Raw genomic sequence first — 22,396 nt, forward strand, 5'->3', positions numbered from 1 at the left:
CCACGTAGTAAAGATATCCATATCATGGGATAATTTTTATCGTTATTTTACTACAAATATTATCTAAAAGCCTTTTCAAACGCACGATGTAAGCAATACTAAGGAGGCAAGTCTCGAATTTACCGGTTAGTTTCTCGCCGTTTCGTGAGTGGAGAAGAAATCAACCTGTAAAATCATATTTACATTGACATTTTCCTGGAATCTGAGTGAATTACTAGATGCTTCTATAACTTTTATTTGCAAGTTTATTATCATTTTGAAAAAGAAAACAAAACAACTTCGCATTTAGATGAACAAAGTTTGATTATTATAACGTTCATATTTGACGTTTTGGACCTTGAAAGGTTCATGACCAATGAGCGTCACCAGGATTAAGCAGGAGGGTATTAGAGATAATACTTCGCTTGTATTGAAGACCCAGGCTATACATGACACACCTATCTGCGATCAGCCATCCTAAACTAAACACACCAGTGAATTAGCATGTCATCAAAGTAAGATTTTACCTAAGCAAGGTCCATACTGGAGTCCCCGTGAAGTGGACTAGGTGGTGAAAAATAGGGCGAAGTGAGTGTAAACGAGCCAGAGCTCAAAATGTATATAACAGTCTATAATGCAGCTGTTTCGCTAACCTTAACAATTATCGATACGAAATAAATGCTTAGTAACGTATGAAATTATGTGTTTGATTAGGAAAATTTCTGTTACAACCTTGTTATTACAGAAAGTATAACCTTGAAAATAGCTTACCAACGAATTCCGGCAACATATATTCAAGTACAAGTCTTTCTTTCCAAGATGGAATTTCACCCACGTATTCAAGACCTATCTGTAAATATTAGGCTGGAATCTCCAAACTTCAAATAATGTCTATCAGATCTAGCTAAATAGTCAAATTATCCATGTTTCTTCTTCTGAATCCAATTGAAAGCTCAGACCTAAAACTTAGACTCGTAGCATCTAAAACGATTGTATTGGTCCTTAACTCGCTTGAAATGTTTCTTAATATTAAATATTTATCATCCATAATTTATATAATCAGTATACTCTTTTAACATATAGTTTGATCCCTTTACAACGTGTTTTTCTCGACCTACATGGTGACTTCGTGTCATTTATTTTCATCAAATTTATAATTTGTGACATGCATATTTTGCTACTAACATAACGGTTGGTCCTAATAAGCGTGTTCTCTTTGACCTGCATGATGACTTCCAGTCAATTATTTTAATTAAAATGCATTATTTTCCCCTTTTTATGCTATGCCAAGATTAGACATTTCTTCCTGTGACGGTTTCGAGGTTTAAGCTGGTTCAAACCTTTGTGTCTATGCACACGTGAAGTCAATATATATTTGTACGTTGTATAATGTTTAGTATATTATTAAAATGATTTATAGAATGTGGCAAATTTACGCAAAACTTTTTGCCTGGATTTTCTTTGCTATGGGTTGTTTTGGGACGACTTGTAGAAATTGTAAGATTATAGGAGGGGTTGAAAGTCATGATAAACTGCCTCATATAATTTTGGAATTAATTTTATATTATCAGCTCCAGTGGCTGCCCAGTCTGGTATGTACTTTCCTAATATAGCAATATTATTAAACTTCTTGCACACAGGCACATACGAAAATTGAAAAACTCACACACACACACACACACACACACACATATATATATATATATATATATATATATATATATATATATATAATTTCTTCATGATGAAAGGGAGCTTGATTTAGTAGTTTGTACATTTCATGTCCAAATAAATTTATATACATTTTTAAGTTCACTTTTCTTTTGTATACTTGGATAGATCGCTGCAATCAGTACCTTGGATTGACAGACGGTAACGCTCGTGCCTTAGGGCTGAACTCATCTTCTGAGGATAGCTATTATTCACTCAGACGTATAGGGCTGAATGACATCGGGTGGTGTGCGTTGCCTGTAGACCCAAATCCATTTGTGCAGGTCATTCAACGTCACTTTAATAGCATATATTACTAGTCTTTGCTCTTAAATAGGTAATATAAAAAAGTGAGAAACAACAAGCTTTGTAAAATTCAGCTAATAATTTATTTCCATAGAACACAAAGTGTAAACCGAAAAATAACTTATGCTATTGCGAATTAAATCTAAAATAATCCTATAATTACGAACACAAGTCGTAATCTATTAAGTTCTGAACAAATTTTTGTGGTTTTCCAAAATAAATTCAACGCTAGAAGTGTTGATGAACCTGTGGTGGCTTGAGTCGTGGTGTTATAACAACAGTTGGATTACAAAAATAAATTAAAGCACATATCGTTTTTTGCAGTTCACTATAAATCCAAGTCTCTATTTCCAAGAATGTTATTTCTGACACTTTGAATTTCCAGAGAAGAATATCTTGAATTAAATAATTTGAATAAATACATTCCAGCAAAATGAAATACTGGACACAGCAATACTACAAATGATTATACTCAGATCCAAAAGCATGAATAATTAATTTTCCAAAAAACAAGATTTTTATGTAAATCTAAGACTCAAAAGAATATTCAGTATCTCGGACAAAAGTTCATTTTTTCAAGAAGAATCCTGGTTATTATTAGAAAATCCTTTACTAAAATTATACTAAAGAAGATGATATACATAATGTTCTTGACTCGGACAAAGATAATGATTGTAATATTTAACCCAACCTCTTGGAAAATATTAGCTATGTATTAGTCGTCTACAGAATTAGAAAAAATCAATGATTTTTGTCAGGTACACAATGAATTTGATTCTGGAAAAGGTTATCTCCATGATACAAATTTACATTACTAATTGCATATAATAAAATTTAAAAACTTGATTAAAAGAACAACTAACCACACAGTAGCATCGCATAAAATGCGACCTGATTAAATATTGAATAATATATATGTTTTATTAGCGTTTATTTCCATTACAGCTGTTAGATGTAGTTTTAAATATATAGTTCAAAGATGTTAAAAGTAAATGATCTGAAAACAATTTAATCTGTCATGGATAATGAATTTCATCGGACAGATTAACGAAGCATTATCAGAAGATTGTTCATATCGTTTGTACATGCTAATACTTTGCAACAATAGGCATATTAAAAGTTTATATTATAATATGTCAACACAAAAGTACACAAAATATATGCCATGTTAATCATGTGAGTCAAACAATATGGGTACTGACTCTAAATTATCTGGGCTATTTTCCTGAGCATATATGTGTGTGTGTGTGTGTGTGTGGTATGATCGAGAGCAAAAGATTTTCCTTTTTTTTCTTAGTCGTGACCACAACTGATTTTAAGGAATGGTTAAATCATAACATTCAAATGAAACTAACTGATGATTGCTGACAGTTTTACAAAGGTGTTCTAGTATTGATTAATTTCCCAAAGATCAGTGTTTAAAAGACGTGAAGTATTTGTGTAATAGTGCATATAACGATTTTTGTATAAGTTACAATGAAATATCTTCATTGTGCATTTTGAAACACTATAGTATTTTGTAACTTAGAGTGTTTCATTAGCTCACTTAGTATTGTAAAGCGATAATGCATGGTTTAGTGTGTGAAAACATTTTCAGGATTAGGGATAAAGAGATGAATGACAGGGTCTACAGCCTTTACTTAGTACCACGAAAAACATTTCAACACACCAACTGTGCATGATCCTTATTCGTAAATTGCCAGTTACTTTGTACAAAAATGACATGCCACATCTTGCGAAAATTGGGGGGGGGGGGGGGTGAAGGAAAAACCGATACACAAGCAAACCGTGCATTTGACGTATAAACAATCCCACGTATCTAAGTAAACTGGGTCTGATCACGATACCATAATCATTGAAAATATAAGTGCTATAATACTGTTGTATGGTTAACGCTTTTTAAAGGTCGACCTATTAATTGAGACGATTGTAGAAGGACTGCGGGTTAAAAACCGGCTTTTATTTATCGATGGAGTGGGACAATGTGGGAATACATCAAATAAGGCTGGTGTTACGAAGTTTGTCGTGTCGTATGGAAATCATTTAGAAGTGCTTCTGAAATACAAAGACGACAATGATACTGATCCTAAGGTAAAATTACTTCTACGACGATATAATAATAATAATAATAATAATAATAATAATAATGTTTGATGCTTGCAGTCAACAAAAGGTTTATATACGTGAACATTCAATAGTACATAAATGCTAATTAAATTGCATACGCACATCCTCCAACGATACGCACATCCTCACACATTCACAATTACGTTTTCATTACAGTAAGTCCTTACATTTTGCCTATGTAGATTACCCAATCTACCATCAATGCAATGCAGTTTAGCTAGCCATACACCAAACCAAAAGATATATTTGCCATACTCATTTGAAGACTGGTTTTTAACTGGTTCTTCTTTATGTTTATATTCTTTGACTTATATTCGGATAATCGACCTTTCGTTTCAACAAGCGAAATTTCAAACTGCTTGCACGTGCTCCACTAGCAATATTTATATATGTTTCTCTCTCTCTCTCTCTCTCTCAAATATATATATATATATATATATATATATATATATATATATATATATATATATATATATATATAGGTAATGCTACAGTTTAGCTGAACAATTTAGCATATCATATTTAAGGATAAGCAAAAGCAAAACAAATATCTGTTTGAGCAAGTACAAAGAGTGTTTGAAACATGAAAGTTATTTAGTATCAAATTATTTAATGTAAACTCTTAAATATATTTCAGATATTTTCGTTGGCTGACTACGGCTTTACAAGTACTATATTATTTCCTAGACCATTCGCTTCACGGTATGTGAAAATCGACTTAGTGAGTGCATGGGACAAACCTTGCCTGCGTTTGGAGATCATTGGCTGCAGGAAATCAGGTGAAAAATAGGGATATAGATAAGAGAAGATACACTTTTCTTCCAGTGCAATCGTTGCACCTCATTCATGTTACCACATTCGGTTAAGGATATGGAATGGATGTTACTTTAAATCAAAAATTTTGAAAAATAATTTTAGAGAAGCTAATGGTCGAAAATGTATAGGATGTTTTCGATTACACAAATTTTAATTTTAATGTCGCAAACTCTTTGATTCTTACAGAAAACTTAAGATGTTCTTTAAATGTAATATTCCCTAAATATATTATTGAGAAGTAATATATATATAAAGTTGCCTTACCTATATAATTTTCTGCATTGTTCGACAAACATCAAAACAAAAAAAATTAGGCTGTCCACTGGTATGGTTCTTCTTTTCTAGGGACATCAGTTTTGTTACAGAACAGTGGGATAAAATTGTCAACTTTTTGCTCGATAAAAAGTTATTGTCATCAAGCTAACTTTGTCCTTTTAATATGAAGGGCTTAATAGGCTTATAAGACATACATATTGGGACACTTCATCATAATGAAAAATTGTTTATAGTTAACACCCACTCATAACAGACACAATAGTTTATGACATAATGCAAATTAGTTTCTTCATCATGTTCATATTAAATTTGTACTCATAACATGTATAGAGTTTCATTCTTTCTGCAGTATTGTACAAACCCAAACACAATGACGTATTTGTTCTCCATGTCAAACCAACGTACATGTAAACTAAATCGACATAAAGACCTCAGTGATGCACCAGTGTTATATTAAATGAAAAAAAAATATACTAGACCAGTCATACAATTATCAGAAAGTAAAACCTAGAAGACACTGAGGAAATGAGATTTGATAATTTGGATCGGATAACGGCTAACTGACGGGCATTTAAATAGCGCAATATTTGTATAGTTGAATGGTTTCCATAGAGGTTGCACTATGTAAAATACACAATCTACACATATTGAAAAAGCTGCCATTTTGTTTTAAATGCCATCACGGTAATGTCTTTCACAATTAGAACTGTTTTACTGTGGAATATTTTTAAAATACACAAATTTAACAACACTTCGGGCCTGCAATGGGTGTTTATTTATTGCACAGTTGGTTAGCTTTCCACGGACCTTATTATTAGAATTTGTCGTGACATGGGCAATTAAGCTTCACTTCTCTCATTCAATGCCGATGGACTTTGTTGAGGCTCTGCCGTTTTGTTTTCATGTTGAACATTTGGTGTTGGTAATGATTCATCATTGTTAATTACAGAGTCGATAACAATAAGGAACATCTTGTTGAGTACAATCACGTTGTTTTTTCCTCCTTTTTATCTATAGAAGCATGATATGTTTTTCATTTTGATTTCAAGCTATCCTCCTTTTGCTCAACTATAGTTTGGTTCATCGTTTGTAAAACAAAACCCAGCTGCTTCTGATTTAACATAAATATGTCCACAAATGTGATCAAGGTGACAGCGAAAAATAGCATCGTATATTGTATTCATTTTGAAGCACACTATATCTTAATTCTCACGAGCATGTACGTAACCCATTTTATTTAGGCAAAGTAAAATAAAACATAAATAACAACTGATATCTACTCATCCAGGATATTATAGAAGTACTGTCATGTTACAGATATTTGATGGGTACTCTGAGGTTTGATAGCATCGCAAAATAAGACAAACAATGCTAAAGTAACAACTAATAATATACAAACATGTAATCTGATATTGTCTGGAACTGGTCAGTTTTTTCTTCTTCATATACATTTTGTAATAGTGTCTTTTGCATGCTGGATAAAGGTGACGAAAATCTTTCAAAGAACCTATTAAAGAAGGTTCGATGCGGGTATATATTACAGCGGGAGCATTTAAAGTTTCTAAAAAAGTCAATAAACGTACCTATTACATAGGTTCGGGTTTTAATCGTGCTTAGAAGCAGTTTAAACTTACTATTTTTGGGATGTTTTGCAAATAAATTTTTGGTGGGAAAATATGTGATAGTGACAGAGTAAATAATATCAACTGTGTGGTTGCATTCATGGCGGATTAGGAAAAAAGTATATACTTCGACAAATTCATAGTATGAAAATAACATTATATATGTGCCACTGCAATAAATAAATATGCCCTTAGAACTGTATATTTTCTACCGTAGTAACAAAGTTTATAAATATTCAAGACAGTACATCACGTATCATGTGCCTTCCGAATTTCATTTTAAGCCACCAGCTCAAATGGTTATTTTGTTTGCTTTCCAGAATAAAAATAAAGCTGTATTTTCAGTCATTTGTTTTATCTTATTGAATCTATATTTCATTCATACATTTAGTGGATTACAGGTGTAAACCAAACAGCGTCCGTAGAGGTTGGTCTTCCCATGCTGAAGGGTTTGTGCGGGCGTCTCAACTTTATATTCAGGGCATAAAGACTTCCGAAGCATGTGCTGCGGAAGTCGACACCAGAAATGCTGTTGCTTTTCAATATACCCATGAGACACAGCGATGCATAATTTTAGTGGATAACATGACTACCTTGACTTGGATACAGAAGCAAGACTACAGACTACGGATATGTGCCGACGGTAGTACACGGGTCTCCTTGTTATAACGCTACATGTTTGCAATAACAGCAAGCTTAATAAAAGGGGTATTCTCCATTGAAGGGGAAGCTATTGATGTTATACACTTATCATTTAACGAGAGGTGACCTTAAGAGGAGGTTGTCTTTCTTGGGAGTCCAGTAACTTTAGGGGATACTCTGCTTTCAACATATTTGCAAATCCAATACCAATGAGAACAGATTTGTCAATTTCTAAGGCGATCATGACTATTTTCTTTGTAGTGAAATTTATATTTAAATTCATGTTTTTGCTCTATTACTTTAACTTCCACTTGGAAATATTGTTAAATTAGAATTAATTTGTGCATATGTATCAGTAATAGCAAAGACAAAATAGAAAATATATGCCTCATGGTAAAATTGGCAAAGACTTTTTCTTTTTATTTGATGAAGGCTAGTGGGTGAAGGTAAATTATGTTTGACATACCCACAGACCGGGGTACAAACCTCACTGGGAACGAATTGAAAAGTCTCCAATCTGGATGATAATATTCATTCTTAGTTTGCACTTTCGCTCTTTCATCAAGCATCCTCATGCAGGATCCACTGATCACAGTAATACCTTTTTGCTACGAGGCAAAGAAATTTACAAGTTTCCGAATCTTATCTCTTTTTTTACATCAGAATAACTTTAGGAAAAAGTGCTACATTCATGGAAAGAAAAATTGAAATAGCCTAATCTTTCTAAACAATATTCGAAATAAAAATCGAATACCTAGTAAGAACTAAGTGGCTCTAAGGAATTGTTTCTTTTCAATTGCAGTTGTGAACAGTTTAGAAAAGCGGATAGTTTCCCAGATTGACGGTCATACAATTTTCGCAAGTTATGGTTATCCCTTCACTTACAACCGATATCATCGTATGACGTGGACTGTAGAGATAGATAAGTACATCTATCCTGACATCTATTTCATCCATATATCCCTTGTACGTACAAAGAGATAGACGAAAATGCATTTATTGATCCATTCTTTCTTAATAAACCTTTATTGCAAAATTAGATTTCCCAAAACAACTGCATTCCCAATGTAGGCGTAATGTGTTCCTGGACACGCATTCTGTGTGCATGAATGTTTGGAAATTATTTGTTATTACTATGATATTGTATGTATAAACGAGAGCTAGCTAACTGTTCAATTATCTATGACATCTGTGTCGAAATATATGCAGTGTTATCGCTCGTTGATTTGATAGTACCTTTCGGATTCAGCATTATCAACTTGCCTCTGTTTTAACGTCTTCTCTTCTTTTCATAACAGATTTTATTTTGGAGTTTCATTTACAGTTACATCCACCATCACAATGACTCTTTTAAATGTGTTACTTCATTTTGACAAGATAACAATATGCACGCTATTTGGATTATCAGATACATTTTGTTAACCAAAGACCGTGAGAATAACATTCCAATCATATTTAAATGTATGTATTTCGATTTGTTATAAAACCTTTTGCGTACAGATCGGCAATTGTAAACTTTACTGTACTTCATTTGCATAAATCTGTAGTTTTGAAATTCCCTGAAGATTACAATTAATATCAATTAACAAAAATATGCAGACACAATCAATGGTTATTATCTAAGTATCACATGTCAAAATTTCTTTAAGTCTGAATTTAGGTTCTGCAAAGAAATGTACTGGCTGTTTTGGGCTACTTTATACTTTATATGTTTTTATATCAGATGAATTTACGATTTGTCTAAGTCTGGCATATTTTTCACAGGATATCGGGGACACAATTCATATGATGCAAAACAACACATCTATGACAAACAGTTTAGGTTTTCAACGCATCATCAACAGTTCTTTGAATGGAAACCAGGTTCGGCATCTCTCGCCTTTCCACTCCTGCACAATCATCTTTGCAACCCGTTCATACCGAAACATGAATGCGAGGAATGGAAGTGGCTTTATCGCGGTTGTGACGTCATCTAGTAAGTATTCGCTACTAAATGTTAAGAGAATATAATTAAATACAAATGTATTGTTTCCCTTTAATTAGGAGATGTACGTAAGTATTCAATAACAAATGTCAAGAGCATATAATTAAATACAAATTTATTTTTCCCTTTTAATTGGGACATGTACTTTATATTCAAAGATTTTACTTCATACTTTAATATCACAAACATATTGAAGAGCAAAAGTTCACAATATAACAAAATCAAACTATAACATATACACTAATGGATTGTACCTAGCCTTGCGTGTTAAGCTTCAGTAATTTAATACGTTAATAACTTATAACATTATTAACCCAATACAAGTAACCTCTATTAAAAAAGGACTAGATTTGAAAATGCCAATATACTGAGTCACAACTACTCAGATTAGATATCAAAAAACGTCTTGAGATTAACATGTACTAGATGTGATCAAAACAAGGTAGGGTTGGTATTATACTGGCTATTTGTCTGAACAATAGGTAGTAGTAGAATAATAGTATTGAGATCAAGTGATGTATTGTTGACACGTGACAAAAGGACGTAGCAGAAGATCATTGCATATAAGACGTTCATAGCAGTATGACACACACTGGTTAATGTTATGTGATTGTAAGATTTGTATTAAAGCAGTCGGTTCAACAATATTTTGCAGGATACAGACGATATGTCGATGCGATCAATTACTTCAATGATTTGCCTGGATTAATCATAAGTGAATCTCTACTATATGAGCCAGGTCTTTTCAATCATCGGATGGAAGAGGTTATAACATTTGACAATGCTGCTCCTTGTGGCTGTATCTTAGATTTATACCCAGTCTACCTGGACGTAGTATGCAGTTCATCAACATTACTATTCGAAAGGAGCAATTACATCTGGAAATCCACAGAGTCTTGGTGTAACTTGAACAGACCACTCATAACTGAGTCCAAACGGATCATGCCAAGAGGAAACCTGAAAATCACATTTCGCCCAAACCCATTCAGTGATCGCCAGGAGGGAATTGAATTGAAATATGTATATAGTGGGTACTAGTATAATGATCATAACTTTGTTTTTAATTCTGCAAATTTTGGAAATCGAAGTCTAAATAAAGGGTAGAGCAAAAACTGCTTAATAGGGGAATCTTCCACTTTTATTCCAGCGACGTAGATGACGCGTAAGCGAATTACAAAAGTGCTGCATGTTGAAAAATGGTTGAAAAGTATACCGTATTTAACTGATTAATTTATCTTTGATCTAATGAACACCAAAAATGGACACATCTAGCTGTAGGAATAATAATAACATGCTTGTAGAGGATTAGGGTATTGTTATTAAGATCTGCATCGCCCATAAGCTAGAATTAAGACGCGAATAAAGTCATTTACGTCAGGGTAAGAATTTAGATCGCTCTAAAGAAATTTTTGATTTAATTCCTGTAAGTTAGAATAAATTGAAGCACAGACCTTTATTTTGTTCTTAATTATTTTAATTTCCAGATCACAGTACTCCTCAGTGCATGATGCTGAATAGTGGTATGTACAAAAAAATAAGAAATGCTAGGAAAATAAAAGATAAAAATAAAACGGAAAATTGATTCTTGAATAATATTTGCAACAAACTAACATACAAAACTAATTCTTGTATTTTATCCTGCATTCTTCATTAATATGTCATGATTGACCCTTGACCTCTTGTTCATAATTTACAAGACCTACCATATATTTTCAATGAAGATCACTGGTCTTTTCGTACAGAACGAATGAATGACCATATTCTGCTATATAAAAGAGAAAAAGTATGGAAGCACACACCTAAGAGTCGCTAGTGAATAGAAAGGAAACTCGCCAGACAAATTGATATGAATAATACGCATATATTTGATATTCCTTTGTGTCAGGTCAGTCAGGTCGCTAAGTGTCACCTATTTAAATAGTGTCCCATTAGTTTGATAGACTCCAGGTCTTTACGTTTATCCTTATTTTTAGACCATAACATGACCAAGAAGTTTTGTCTATCTATGGAGTTTAATAAACAAAAACCCACGTGGTCTCAGGCGAATGAAATTTGCCGCAGTAAACATGATGGAAGACTCGCTACCCTGCATACCGAGGGAGAATTCCAAATGGCACAAGAACTTGTTCACCACTCAAGGGCATATTTCCATATGCATACTAGTTTTTCTAGCGTTGCTTACATAGGTATGTAGACATATCTTCATCGTGTATATATATATATATATATATATATATATATATATATATATATATATACACACATCACTGCTGCTTGAGTGCTCAGATCCATATATATATATCTATATCTATATATCTATATCTATATATATATATCTATATCTATATATATATATCTATATCTATATATATATATATATATATATATATATATATATATATATATGTGTGTGTGTGTGTGCGTGTTTTATCTTAAAGGTGTTGCCTAATGTTGTCATGCGCTTAGAGCTTCTAAACATTAGGCGCTATACAAAGTCCTCATTATTATTATTATTATTATTATTATATATATATAGAGAGAGAGAGAGAGACAGAGCAAAACAGGGTGAGAGGATGGGAGAGAAAACAATTGGTATATATATATATATATATATATATATATATCCAGCATCACTGCCGATTGAGTGCTTAGATCCATTATTGCCTTCACTGACTGATGTTATTGATACCTCTCTCTAATCCGGGGAATTCCCATCATTTTTCAAAACTGATATTGTAAAGCCTCTGCTGAAGAAGCCAACACTAGACCATAACGATATATAAATTAATTGTTTGTATGCTGGGGTTTTTTTTTCACAAAAAAAAAGATTATTTCATTACACGGTACTATATTGTAACATTGCATGCTGAATTTAACCTCGTCCTTAAATTAATTTATTTCTGCTTGACCTGATTAACTTTTTTTCATTTGATGTAAATAACTAATAGAGCTGAATTATTCTCTATGAGTATGGGCTTACTAACTGGAATTTTGTTAATAGAAGAAGTAAATATGTTTATCTGAGTTCGGGTTTTCGACCTTCCTAAGTGAATTTTACAGGTTATGGTTCTGATTTCGTAAACATGGATCATTCTAAAAGGTTATGTTCCATTAGATAATAATTTGTTTAATGAAAATGCTAATTATGACCTGTGTTCAAATAGAACACTATATAATCTTGCAAATATGAGGACTTTGTCATTTGTGCTTTAACATCTAGCAATACCAAATTTTATATTATATGTTGTGACCAGTAGGTTTAAGCTGCAATCTTTTTTGTTCAAATTATTGAATTCAAACGTTTATTTTCTCTGGAAATAAAACGTTTACTGGTTTAATTCTTAGAGACATTCATTGGAATTTATACTGAACTCAAACCTGAATTATATTACTGTGATACAACGAAGGACTGTTTACGCATCAACACTTTGATAGCTACCACAGACATGTCATCAACTTCAGTTTTAAGATTTCTTCAGGTTTTTTACTGAATTTTATTCAGGCCTTTAAATTAATTGGCCTTGTGTATGTAATATTTTGAGTTTTGTTGGATTTAATTCGCAATACCGTAAGTTATTTGTTATCATTTTCAGTTGTATACTGTATGGAAATAAATTATGTGTTAAATTTTACACAGCTTGTCATCTTTCACTCTTTTTTTGTTACTTTTTTAAAGAGCATATAAACTGACAACGAACAGTGCGAAACTGGTATCTAGCTATCCTTAGCGGTTTCGACTCTAATGAGTCTTTTTCAAAGTCAGATACAAAAAATGGACAAGACAAACAAATAAAACAGTAAACGGTTATGTTTGCGAAACTTTACATGGCTGTTTTTACAGGAAGTCAACCTTTTAACTACATTATGTTTCAACTAGTTTATTTCAGCTTGCTGCTGATACTGGAAAATATTTGTATTGACCTAAACATTAATGAGCCATAGCGACATCTATTAGTTTATGTAAATTAATGTAAGCACGGATTATATCCCGGATATTTCATTGCTATTGCAGTCATAGGCTATTAAGCAAACATAGAGAATCATTTAAAATAAAATGTGTCGGCTGCAAAAGATAATTTTATTTGTGTATGATTGTCTTTTTCTAGTCTTCTTGGTTTAAACCGCTTGGTTTCAATGTTTTAAGTCGGCGTATCCAGTAAGATTCCTGTTACTTTCCTGGTTTGGGACTCCATTTGGGGTTGTGAGCAATAGCAATAAGTTATATCACTGAAAGTGTGTCCAGGGGAGGAGAAGTGTTCTGCGACCAGGTTTCTGTACAGCTTCTTTGTTATCTAATCATATCTGTGGAGGCTGATCCTTTTGTGAAGCTTTTCAGTTTTTTCCGACATACTGAAGGCTACAGATCTTAAATGTGATAAGATAAATAACATTCTCTGTTTTTAACGTTTTGTTTGGACCAGGTATGTTTAATCTTTCTCTACTAACTGTGCTAGAAAATGTCATCGTCTCTATCATATGTTGACAAGTTTTGCATCTTTTATTGCCACAGGGGCCAGCTTGACTAGGGTGGTCTTGATTAGTGACTGACGTTAGCGTTTCCCCCTGCCAAGGATGTCCTTGAGATTTTTTGGTCTCCGGTAGGCGCCTACATGTATGTTAGGTTGGATTAGCTTTATTGCTTCCGACAATCTCATCATGGGCCAGTGTTTCCCGATGATTGTATTATGTTGGGGTTGTCTGGATGGTAGATCATGATAAATGGTATCCTATCAACCTTTTCCTTCTTTCCATATTTTAGTAGGTCATCGCGGCTTGTTTGTGTAGCCCTTTGGGTTGCTTCCATATTCAGGTCTGTGTCGTAGCCTCGTTAAATTAAATATGTACATAGCTCTTCAGACCTTTTATGATCGTCAGAACAAATTATGCGTATCCTCAGTGCCTGGCTAAATGGGATGTTCCTTATGCAGTGTTTTGGATGACAGCTACTTGGGAGGAGATACTGGTGTTTGTTGGTTGGCTTGGAGTAGATGTCTGTATGGAGTTTGTTTTCTACTAATCTGGTTGTTGTGTCCAGGAAGACGTGGTTTGAGTTGAAGATTTCTGCCATGAATTCCAAGTTATTAAGCTTCAGGACATGTTCCAGGAGTTGGACTAGGAAGTGTGTAGGTGGATTGTCTAAAGTTCTAGTTTCCCATGCTACTCTACACGACTGCATCCCTTCGTTGTACGGTATGTTAGTATATAAAGATGTGACGTCTAAGGAAACAAGCAATGTATCTGGCAGTAATAGTTCGCTTGTTTTGCTTTCTATGAGGTAATATGTCGTGTCCTGAAGATATGATGGTACTTTGTGAACATGTGGTACCATACAATGATCCAAATATTCTGATATCCTGATTGGTTTTCTGGGCTTAAGTAGTTTTTCCTTTGCTGGTCTATGTGCCCGATTTGGTGCGCCTCGTTAATAATATTAGTGATGGCTTTTGGTTGGATCGTGGTCTAGCTTTTGGTAGAACCTACCGTCACTTAGTTGTCTACTTGCTTCACTGATGTAGTTTTCCCTACTCATAACGACCACAACGGAACCCTTGTATGCAGGCTTAATTATGATGTCAGGTCTGCTGTTCAGTGAGTGTAGGGCATATGTTTCTTCCTTTGTCAAATCAGGGTATCTTCTAGTATGGCTGATGTGTCTGGAAGTATCGTTTACAGCTGAGTTGATAAAGGCGTCTAGATCTGCAATTAAACTTTACGTGGTGTCCAATTACTTTTCGTTCTGAATATGGGTTGGTCGCAGCTTATAATTTCTTCTGGTTGGCGAAATGGGCCTTGGATCTTACTCAGCGGCTAAACTTTTCGTATTCCTTTTTCAGCTTCCCTCTGTCATATGTCCTTGAATGCGGACAGAAACTCAAACCAATCGATACAAGATTTATTTCTGCCTCCGTAAGTTCTCACTTAGAGATTTTGACCACTGAGTTAGTAAAAGTCGAATTAGTTTGTGATATAGAGTGCTTACTATTCTTCTAATTACATCAGTTTTTAGAAGAAAGGTCGTCAATTGAAGTTTCTTCGCAAAAGTGATTTGGTTGTAGATCATGACTTCTAAGTTTTCTGTCTCTGACTTTGTATAGTTTTGCAGAGAATCCTTTTTGATCCTTATTTACTTTAGACTAAAACGTTTGCAATTGTTCCTCTGTGGAAACTGAATTCAGCTGCTGTTTTAATGATTCGATGGCTGCTGATTTGACTAGATGTTGATGATTTATGTTTTCCCCAAGTAGGGCTGTGAGTGTCGTTGACGCATCGTTGGTTATTTCATTCCATTTCTTGTTGAATCTGTTTGATCTCTTGCCAATAATTTGCGGCTTTATAGGAATCTGAAGACTTTTAGTGGCTGTGTTTGTTTCGTGGAAATGACAACGAACAGTAAAATACTCATTAGAGTCGAAAGCGCTCTGGATAGCCAAATAATATTTGCGCACTGTTCGTTGTCATTTTATTGCATTTATTTTAATCAATCCCTGCCACACGTGATCCTTTGCTGGATCCAGCACACTTGAAATGAATTTTAGTCGTTATATGATTTGTATTCTTTATATATATATATATATATATATATATATATATATATATATATATATATATATATATACCATTGCATCAGATTAGTTGTTTTCCGGAAACTGATTACCATTCTTTACTCAATAAATGCAGATATCAGATGGCATTTTAGTTCTTTCCATTCTTTCTGGTAAGTATTCTTAGAAAACGATTCATATTTGAAATAATGCATAAAAATGGAATGATGTATTATTGTAATATACAGGTATTCATAATAGGGTCAGACTGGAAAAGACAAATTTAAAAATAACTAATACGTATGAACGTTCATCTGTTTATAGATTTGAGGGAGTTAATGATCGTTTCCCTGTCGTGAATTTGCTGTACAGGCAAAATGTCCCATGAAATATATACATTTACGACATTACCATTTTCAAATACTCAGAGTAAAAAACCCTGGTGATTCCCATTATAACATACTTTGGAAACATTTTTCAAACAAAAGCATACTATATAATTGTCTTTCGCACAATATAGGAGAAAGGATCACGACGTCATAGTGTCATTGAAAGTTACAAACAGTTTTTTAAAAACTTTATTGGTGCAAAATGTAACAAACATCCAATCTGAAAGAGCCCTACTTTCTTTTGTATTTTATTATTTTGTATCAATGACAACATATTTACTAAATAATGGGACTTACTTGATTTAATCACATTTTATAATTTTTATAATAATATTTAAACTATTAGTAGTATTTGTGCTAAAAACAGTATTATTAAATAAACCATTTCAGAAAGAATTGGTACTGTTATGGAAAAACAGTTTAGGTGTTTTTAATTCCAAGGGTAGGAAATATATAAACAATGATCAGATTTTCTCATCAAATCACAAATCATAATTTCATGTTGTCATATTTACTTTTATATTTTTTGAAGGTTTTCACAGAAACACAGACGGGAAAAGTAAAGGCGATTCACGCGATTTTACCTGGCTAGATGGAAAACCTTTAGCATATTCTGCATGGTAAGATAATTTCCCAAATAAAATTACATTGCTCATTAAAGGCTTTATCTTTAAAATACTTTTATTATTTGTTAATATGAAATAGAAAACTTTTCATAAGGCTTTAAAAGCAACCACAATATGCTTGAATCGTTGCCTTATATATATATATATATATATATATATATATATATATATATATATATATATATATATATATATATATATAGATAGATAGATAGATAGATAGATAGATAGATAGATACGGGTATGTCTTCACTTTGGTATATAGCTGATTTACTTTTGACTTGTACAAACAATAAATGTGTAATTGCAAGCAGAATGAACAATGAATGTTGGAGAATGCCATCTTTTGGAACGTTTGAGCGTGTCACAATATATGAACATAATACATATTACGGCTGGCATACAATTCACGAGCGTAATCTAATCACGAACAAATGTGCAAATGTGCACCTGACCCAGTATTTTTACTCTTCGTTTATGATTTCACTCGTGGCTATACACGAATTATCAATTTTTATGTTGTCACTTATTTTTCTATATGCTACAGTAAAGCAACAAAGTTCAATAAATATATGAGAAAACATTCAACCAAGGAGGAAGTAACATATATGCATTTAGACAAAGTGGTGGTAGAGACAGATGATATTATGGATCCTATGAAAATTTGATTTATAGATATCTGATCGTATGAATTTCATACAGGGGTGACGGATTCCCAAACAAGTTACCAAGGTGGGACTGTGCAATATTAAATGGAGAAAACTTTGATGGGAATACTCATATAGAGAACACATTATGCACTAAACGTGTGACAGAAATATTTATTTGTGAATTCAATTCATCAAATGCCAGTGCAGGTAAGTACACAGACTAATGTATTTAAATCTTCAAAATAGTTCTGTTTATCTTCATGCACAAATATTCAACAACATAGTTTACACTGAAGTTTAATGTTTTCAATACAAATGTGGCAATTTGCATTATATTTTATTTTCTGCTTTATATTTTTCATTTAGAATAAATTACATGTATCTGTTGACTAACAATGGTTATTTTGAAACAAAAACAGTTATCTCAACATACATGAAATCATCCAGTAACAGGTGACAATTGTCCTTTGCGTGCATTAAATGCATGATCTTCACAGCATATATAAGTGCAGCCATACACGGTATTCTTTAAAGTGTAAGATTTTCATAACACCCACTATTATTCTATTGTGAAAGGTATTACGTTTATTAAGTAGGCATTTGCATGAAAGTTAAATATCACCTGAAACTGACTATTTTCTGTTTCGAAACGGTTTTCACCCTAATAGTTCCGTAAAAACTATTAAATGACAATCTTTGCTAGAAACAGATGATCATATTTTATATAATTATATCCGGGAGTATTAGAAACTGTTATACTAAAATAACTGAAAGAAGTATGTAATAATAATCAACCACCTTAAATAACCATACAATATTTCTAAAAAATCATTTCTCTTTGAAACTAAGGGCGGCCAGAACCATTGAATCAGCACGTTCGTCCCGGCAACGATAGAGACATGAATTTACCACATGTATGGAAATGTAAATCCGAAGAATTTATTGTTCTGATTTACCATTGTAATGAAATTTCTAATTGCATTGATTCAAGTGATGAGCAGGATTGTATTAACACAGGTATAATATACAAACATGTGCATAAGATATTTCTTGCTAACGAATACTAGACAAGGCCAGGTTGTTCCATAAAATCTTATACAGTAATATCTTTCCTTTGTATTATCCTTTATGTGGCAATTATCTTTCTTAGATATGTGATATGTGATGTAATTATATCCATATTTTAAGTCTGAAAGATGGAAGGTTTTCGCTGTTGATCAAAATAATGGGATATCTGTAAAACATATTTGAATCCCCAAATATATGTATATAAACCTTGCTGACTAAATGAGAATTTAACAACGAGATAACCATTAAAATAGAATGTTGAACCTGAGCGAACAGTTAAAATCTTGATGATCTGGAAATGTAAGGCTACCATTGAAGACAACTGGAACTGTTTTTTTTTTGTTTTTTATCGGAAAGGAACATTGTTCCATTGCTCTTTATAAGCTAGAAATGCTGTAAGAAGTACAGTTTATTTTCATTCGTATGTATTCTTCTAATTCAATTCAGACATAAACATTGTAGACATAGCTTCACAATTTTATTTCGTGAAGATTCTGTGAGTTGTGAAATTAGAACTTGTAAGATAATAATGAATTTTTGAGTATATAAAATAACCTATTAGTAATGTTAAGCAACATATAAGTATTGTATCCATTTTTATTTCTAAACATTGCACCAATATAATAAAATAAGGCACTCAATGTTTTCGGATTCAAACAGATGTAATTAATGCAATAAGAAAATGTCATGGCGTTCAAGAAAAGAACATAATGACATAAAATCTTTTTCAGAAGTGTATTTTATGATTTTCGGCACAAAGTAATAATTGTATAAATTCGGTTTCCCTTTTAAACTATTTTTTAGCAGACGCTGACCACCGATGTCCTGACGATGCTTTCCAGTGTTCAAATGGAAAATGTATCAGTGCCAGCCAATTTTGTGACCATATTACAGATTGCGAAGATTCCTCAGATGAATCTTGTGGTAATACCATTATAAAGAAAATCATGGATACAATTTAAAATGTCTCTCTTTCAAGTGGCAATGTCACATGAAAATGATTGAACGAATCAACTATTGTAGAGTATATGCTGTATACGAGAAGTAAATCATTCAAACATTCAAGGATATTTTGTAAATTCAAATATAATAATTGTTATCTGTAATACATGGGTAAATGTCACACCGCATTATAATGGAAGGTGATGAAAAAATTCCGCTATACAGCAACTTCACATGTGCATCGTGCATTTGATTAATTTGTTATAATTTTAATTATTTTATTACATATATATTATGCGTATCAAAAGAAGACTCGTAAGACGCTAAGCATAATTTGTTGTAATATGATATGTATATATCGACAATGTCAAAACACTTGCCAAGCATACAAGAATATTGCGACTTTATCACTATGCCATTTCTTGAACAGCTATTGACCAATTTACGACATAATCAGCTTCAGTTCATATAACTCAAAAGTCATTGAAGATATGACATGTCTATCTACTAGCTTTCATGATGCAATATTGTTTTCATTTAGATTACAGAATATGTGGGACTAATGAGTTTCGCTGCAAGAACGGACAATGCATATCAAAAGAACAACTGTGCAATGCTGAACTTAATTGTCTCGATGGCTCAGACGAAAAGTTTTGCCGTGAGTATATTCCTTTTAGTATTACTACTATTACTACTAGTACTAATACTACTACTACTACTACTACTGCTACTAGTGATAATGAAAGAACGTCATAAAAAGTATCAAAATCAATTCCTAGTTATATTAAATATGATGGCATTTTAAAGGAGCCAGAAAAAAATAGGAAATACTTTTGAAGCTGAAGAAAAGGTGGGGAGCATCAATTTGACAACATGATGCATGCAATTTGAATTTCGTAAAACATAGATGCGAGCAACCACCGGTGATACACAGTGGCAGGCAAAAGTGGTTAAAGTGATGACAATGAGATATAATACCTTTTGATGGGAGCCGAAGACCAGGAAACGAGATGAAAGTATGTATACAATGTCTTACAAAACTGATCTGACCAATCAAAAAATTAGTTGTCAACTACTAGTAAATAAATTTCAAACTGGATAAGACGTTTATTACACAGACTATTGCGCATATGTCTGTGGCGGAAGAGCCAGGACACGTATTCCCAAAACTCCTCAATTGAAGTGTTTACTCACATTAGTAATAACATTTGTCAAATATCATTTGTTTAGAAAACTATTACAATATATGATATAAATAATTGACTGATTTATGTAACAAGATACATTCCTTTTATAAAATAGATTCTCTTTCAATTAATATATTTATATAAGGCTATCAAAGTTAAAGTTTTCATGTGTATTTAGAAAGAGGGGTTTCAGTAATAACAGATTACCTCAGTATATGCAACAATCATGCAAAGATTGAATACCGAAATTGACAAGAGAAACGAATCTCGTCAATATACCGGGATATTTCTTCAGACATTTAAGTCAGTGCACACCTGATTGCAAGATATTGTGTCTGACAAGGTAGAATACATTAAAGGGAAAACACCTGTAGGACTTCAACATCTAAGCGAACATGATGATAAGGCTAAAATGGCGGGATTACATAGTGTCTAACGGTAACCCGTAATAGATTATATAAATTGCAGCACCAGCGCACTCTCATATCGGGCATAAATCAAAACTCTTCAATCTGTCAAAAGTGGACAATATTGTTGAGATTCGGAAAACACAAACATAAAGGATACTAAAATATAACTCTGTAGTTGGTCGTATTATTAGTCAATGTATTAATAATAATAATAATAATAATAATAATAATAATAATAATAATAACAACAATAATGATAATAATAATGTCAGAAGCGGAGCAAAATTATCTAGAATAGGTATATTCGTGGGTAAGGTCAGATAACTATTTTGCACTGGAAGCAGTCCACGAAATTTTGTACAGAGAACATATTTTGTGTTTGATTCTGGAGCGAAATAATAGCTATTTGAGGGTAACAGAGATTTCGTACTAATTGTGCGAACTTGATGTTGGTGTTGCTCATACGTAATGTTTGAGGTAAAGGATATAAATGAAAATGTAGTTGTGTGGTGATCAGAATGGCTTCAGTTTTATCATCATTCCTCTGTAGCTTGCTGCATGTGAACAGTATGACTATCTATTACTTTTAGCACAGAGATATAATGTGTATGGATGACACTGTACTAGATCATTTGAAATCATTTCTTACTCGACAACGATGTAAGCCTTGTAAATTAGTCATTGTTTTAGATTCATTTTGTTTATCAGTCGTACAGCAGGAGGAACAGACTAGCTCTGGTCCTCCATTTACATTTGTTTTTTTATGCTAGAGTAGGCACTGCTGATTAAAAATTGTTGATTTAGAAGTAAAGTTTGTTTTGGTATTTTGTATAACAGCATTAATTTCACTTACTTGCTGAATATATCGCTCTCTTTCTCAAGCTTTTGCTTGGCACATGAAAACTTATCAAAAGTTAAATGTAAAGGCAGAACAAATTCTTTCTCAACAAGTACAAACAATCCATGTATGATGTGCTTAAGTTCTGCATTTTTCAAACTCGAATATAAAATTACACGTTCTCCCTCTTCCAAAATATGGTTTACGACAAAATATTAAATCCAAAGATTATTGTGTAACGAAAGAAACTGGCACCAATTGAGCAAATGGGTAATCAGTGTA

General features: G+C 32.8%; 1 protein-coding gene across 1 annotated transcript in view; it reads left to right on the forward strand.

Annotated features, from left to right (window-relative positions):
• LOC149771871 (uncharacterized) overlaps positions 1-22,396 on the forward strand; it is a 35,259-nt gene that overhangs the window by 7,562 nt on the left and 5,301 nt on the right. The window contains exons 2-4 of the mRNA XM_089948114.1: positions 17,722-17,876; positions 19,542-19,661; positions 20,221-20,337. Of these exons, the coding sequence (XP_089804240.1) occupies positions 17,722-17,876; positions 19,542-19,661; positions 20,221-20,337 (392 nt within the window). The remainder of the gene's footprint in view (positions 1-17,721; positions 17,877-19,541; positions 19,662-20,220; positions 20,338-22,396) is intronic.

Source organism: Sinohyriopsis cumingii, unplaced genomic scaffold (assembly GCF_028554795.1).
Source record: "Sinohyriopsis cumingii isolate HCF-2022 unplaced genomic scaffold, ASM2855479v2 utg001621l, whole genome shotgun sequence".
Taxonomy (NCBI): domain Eukaryota; kingdom Metazoa; phylum Mollusca; class Bivalvia; order Unionida; family Unionidae; genus Sinohyriopsis; species Sinohyriopsis cumingii.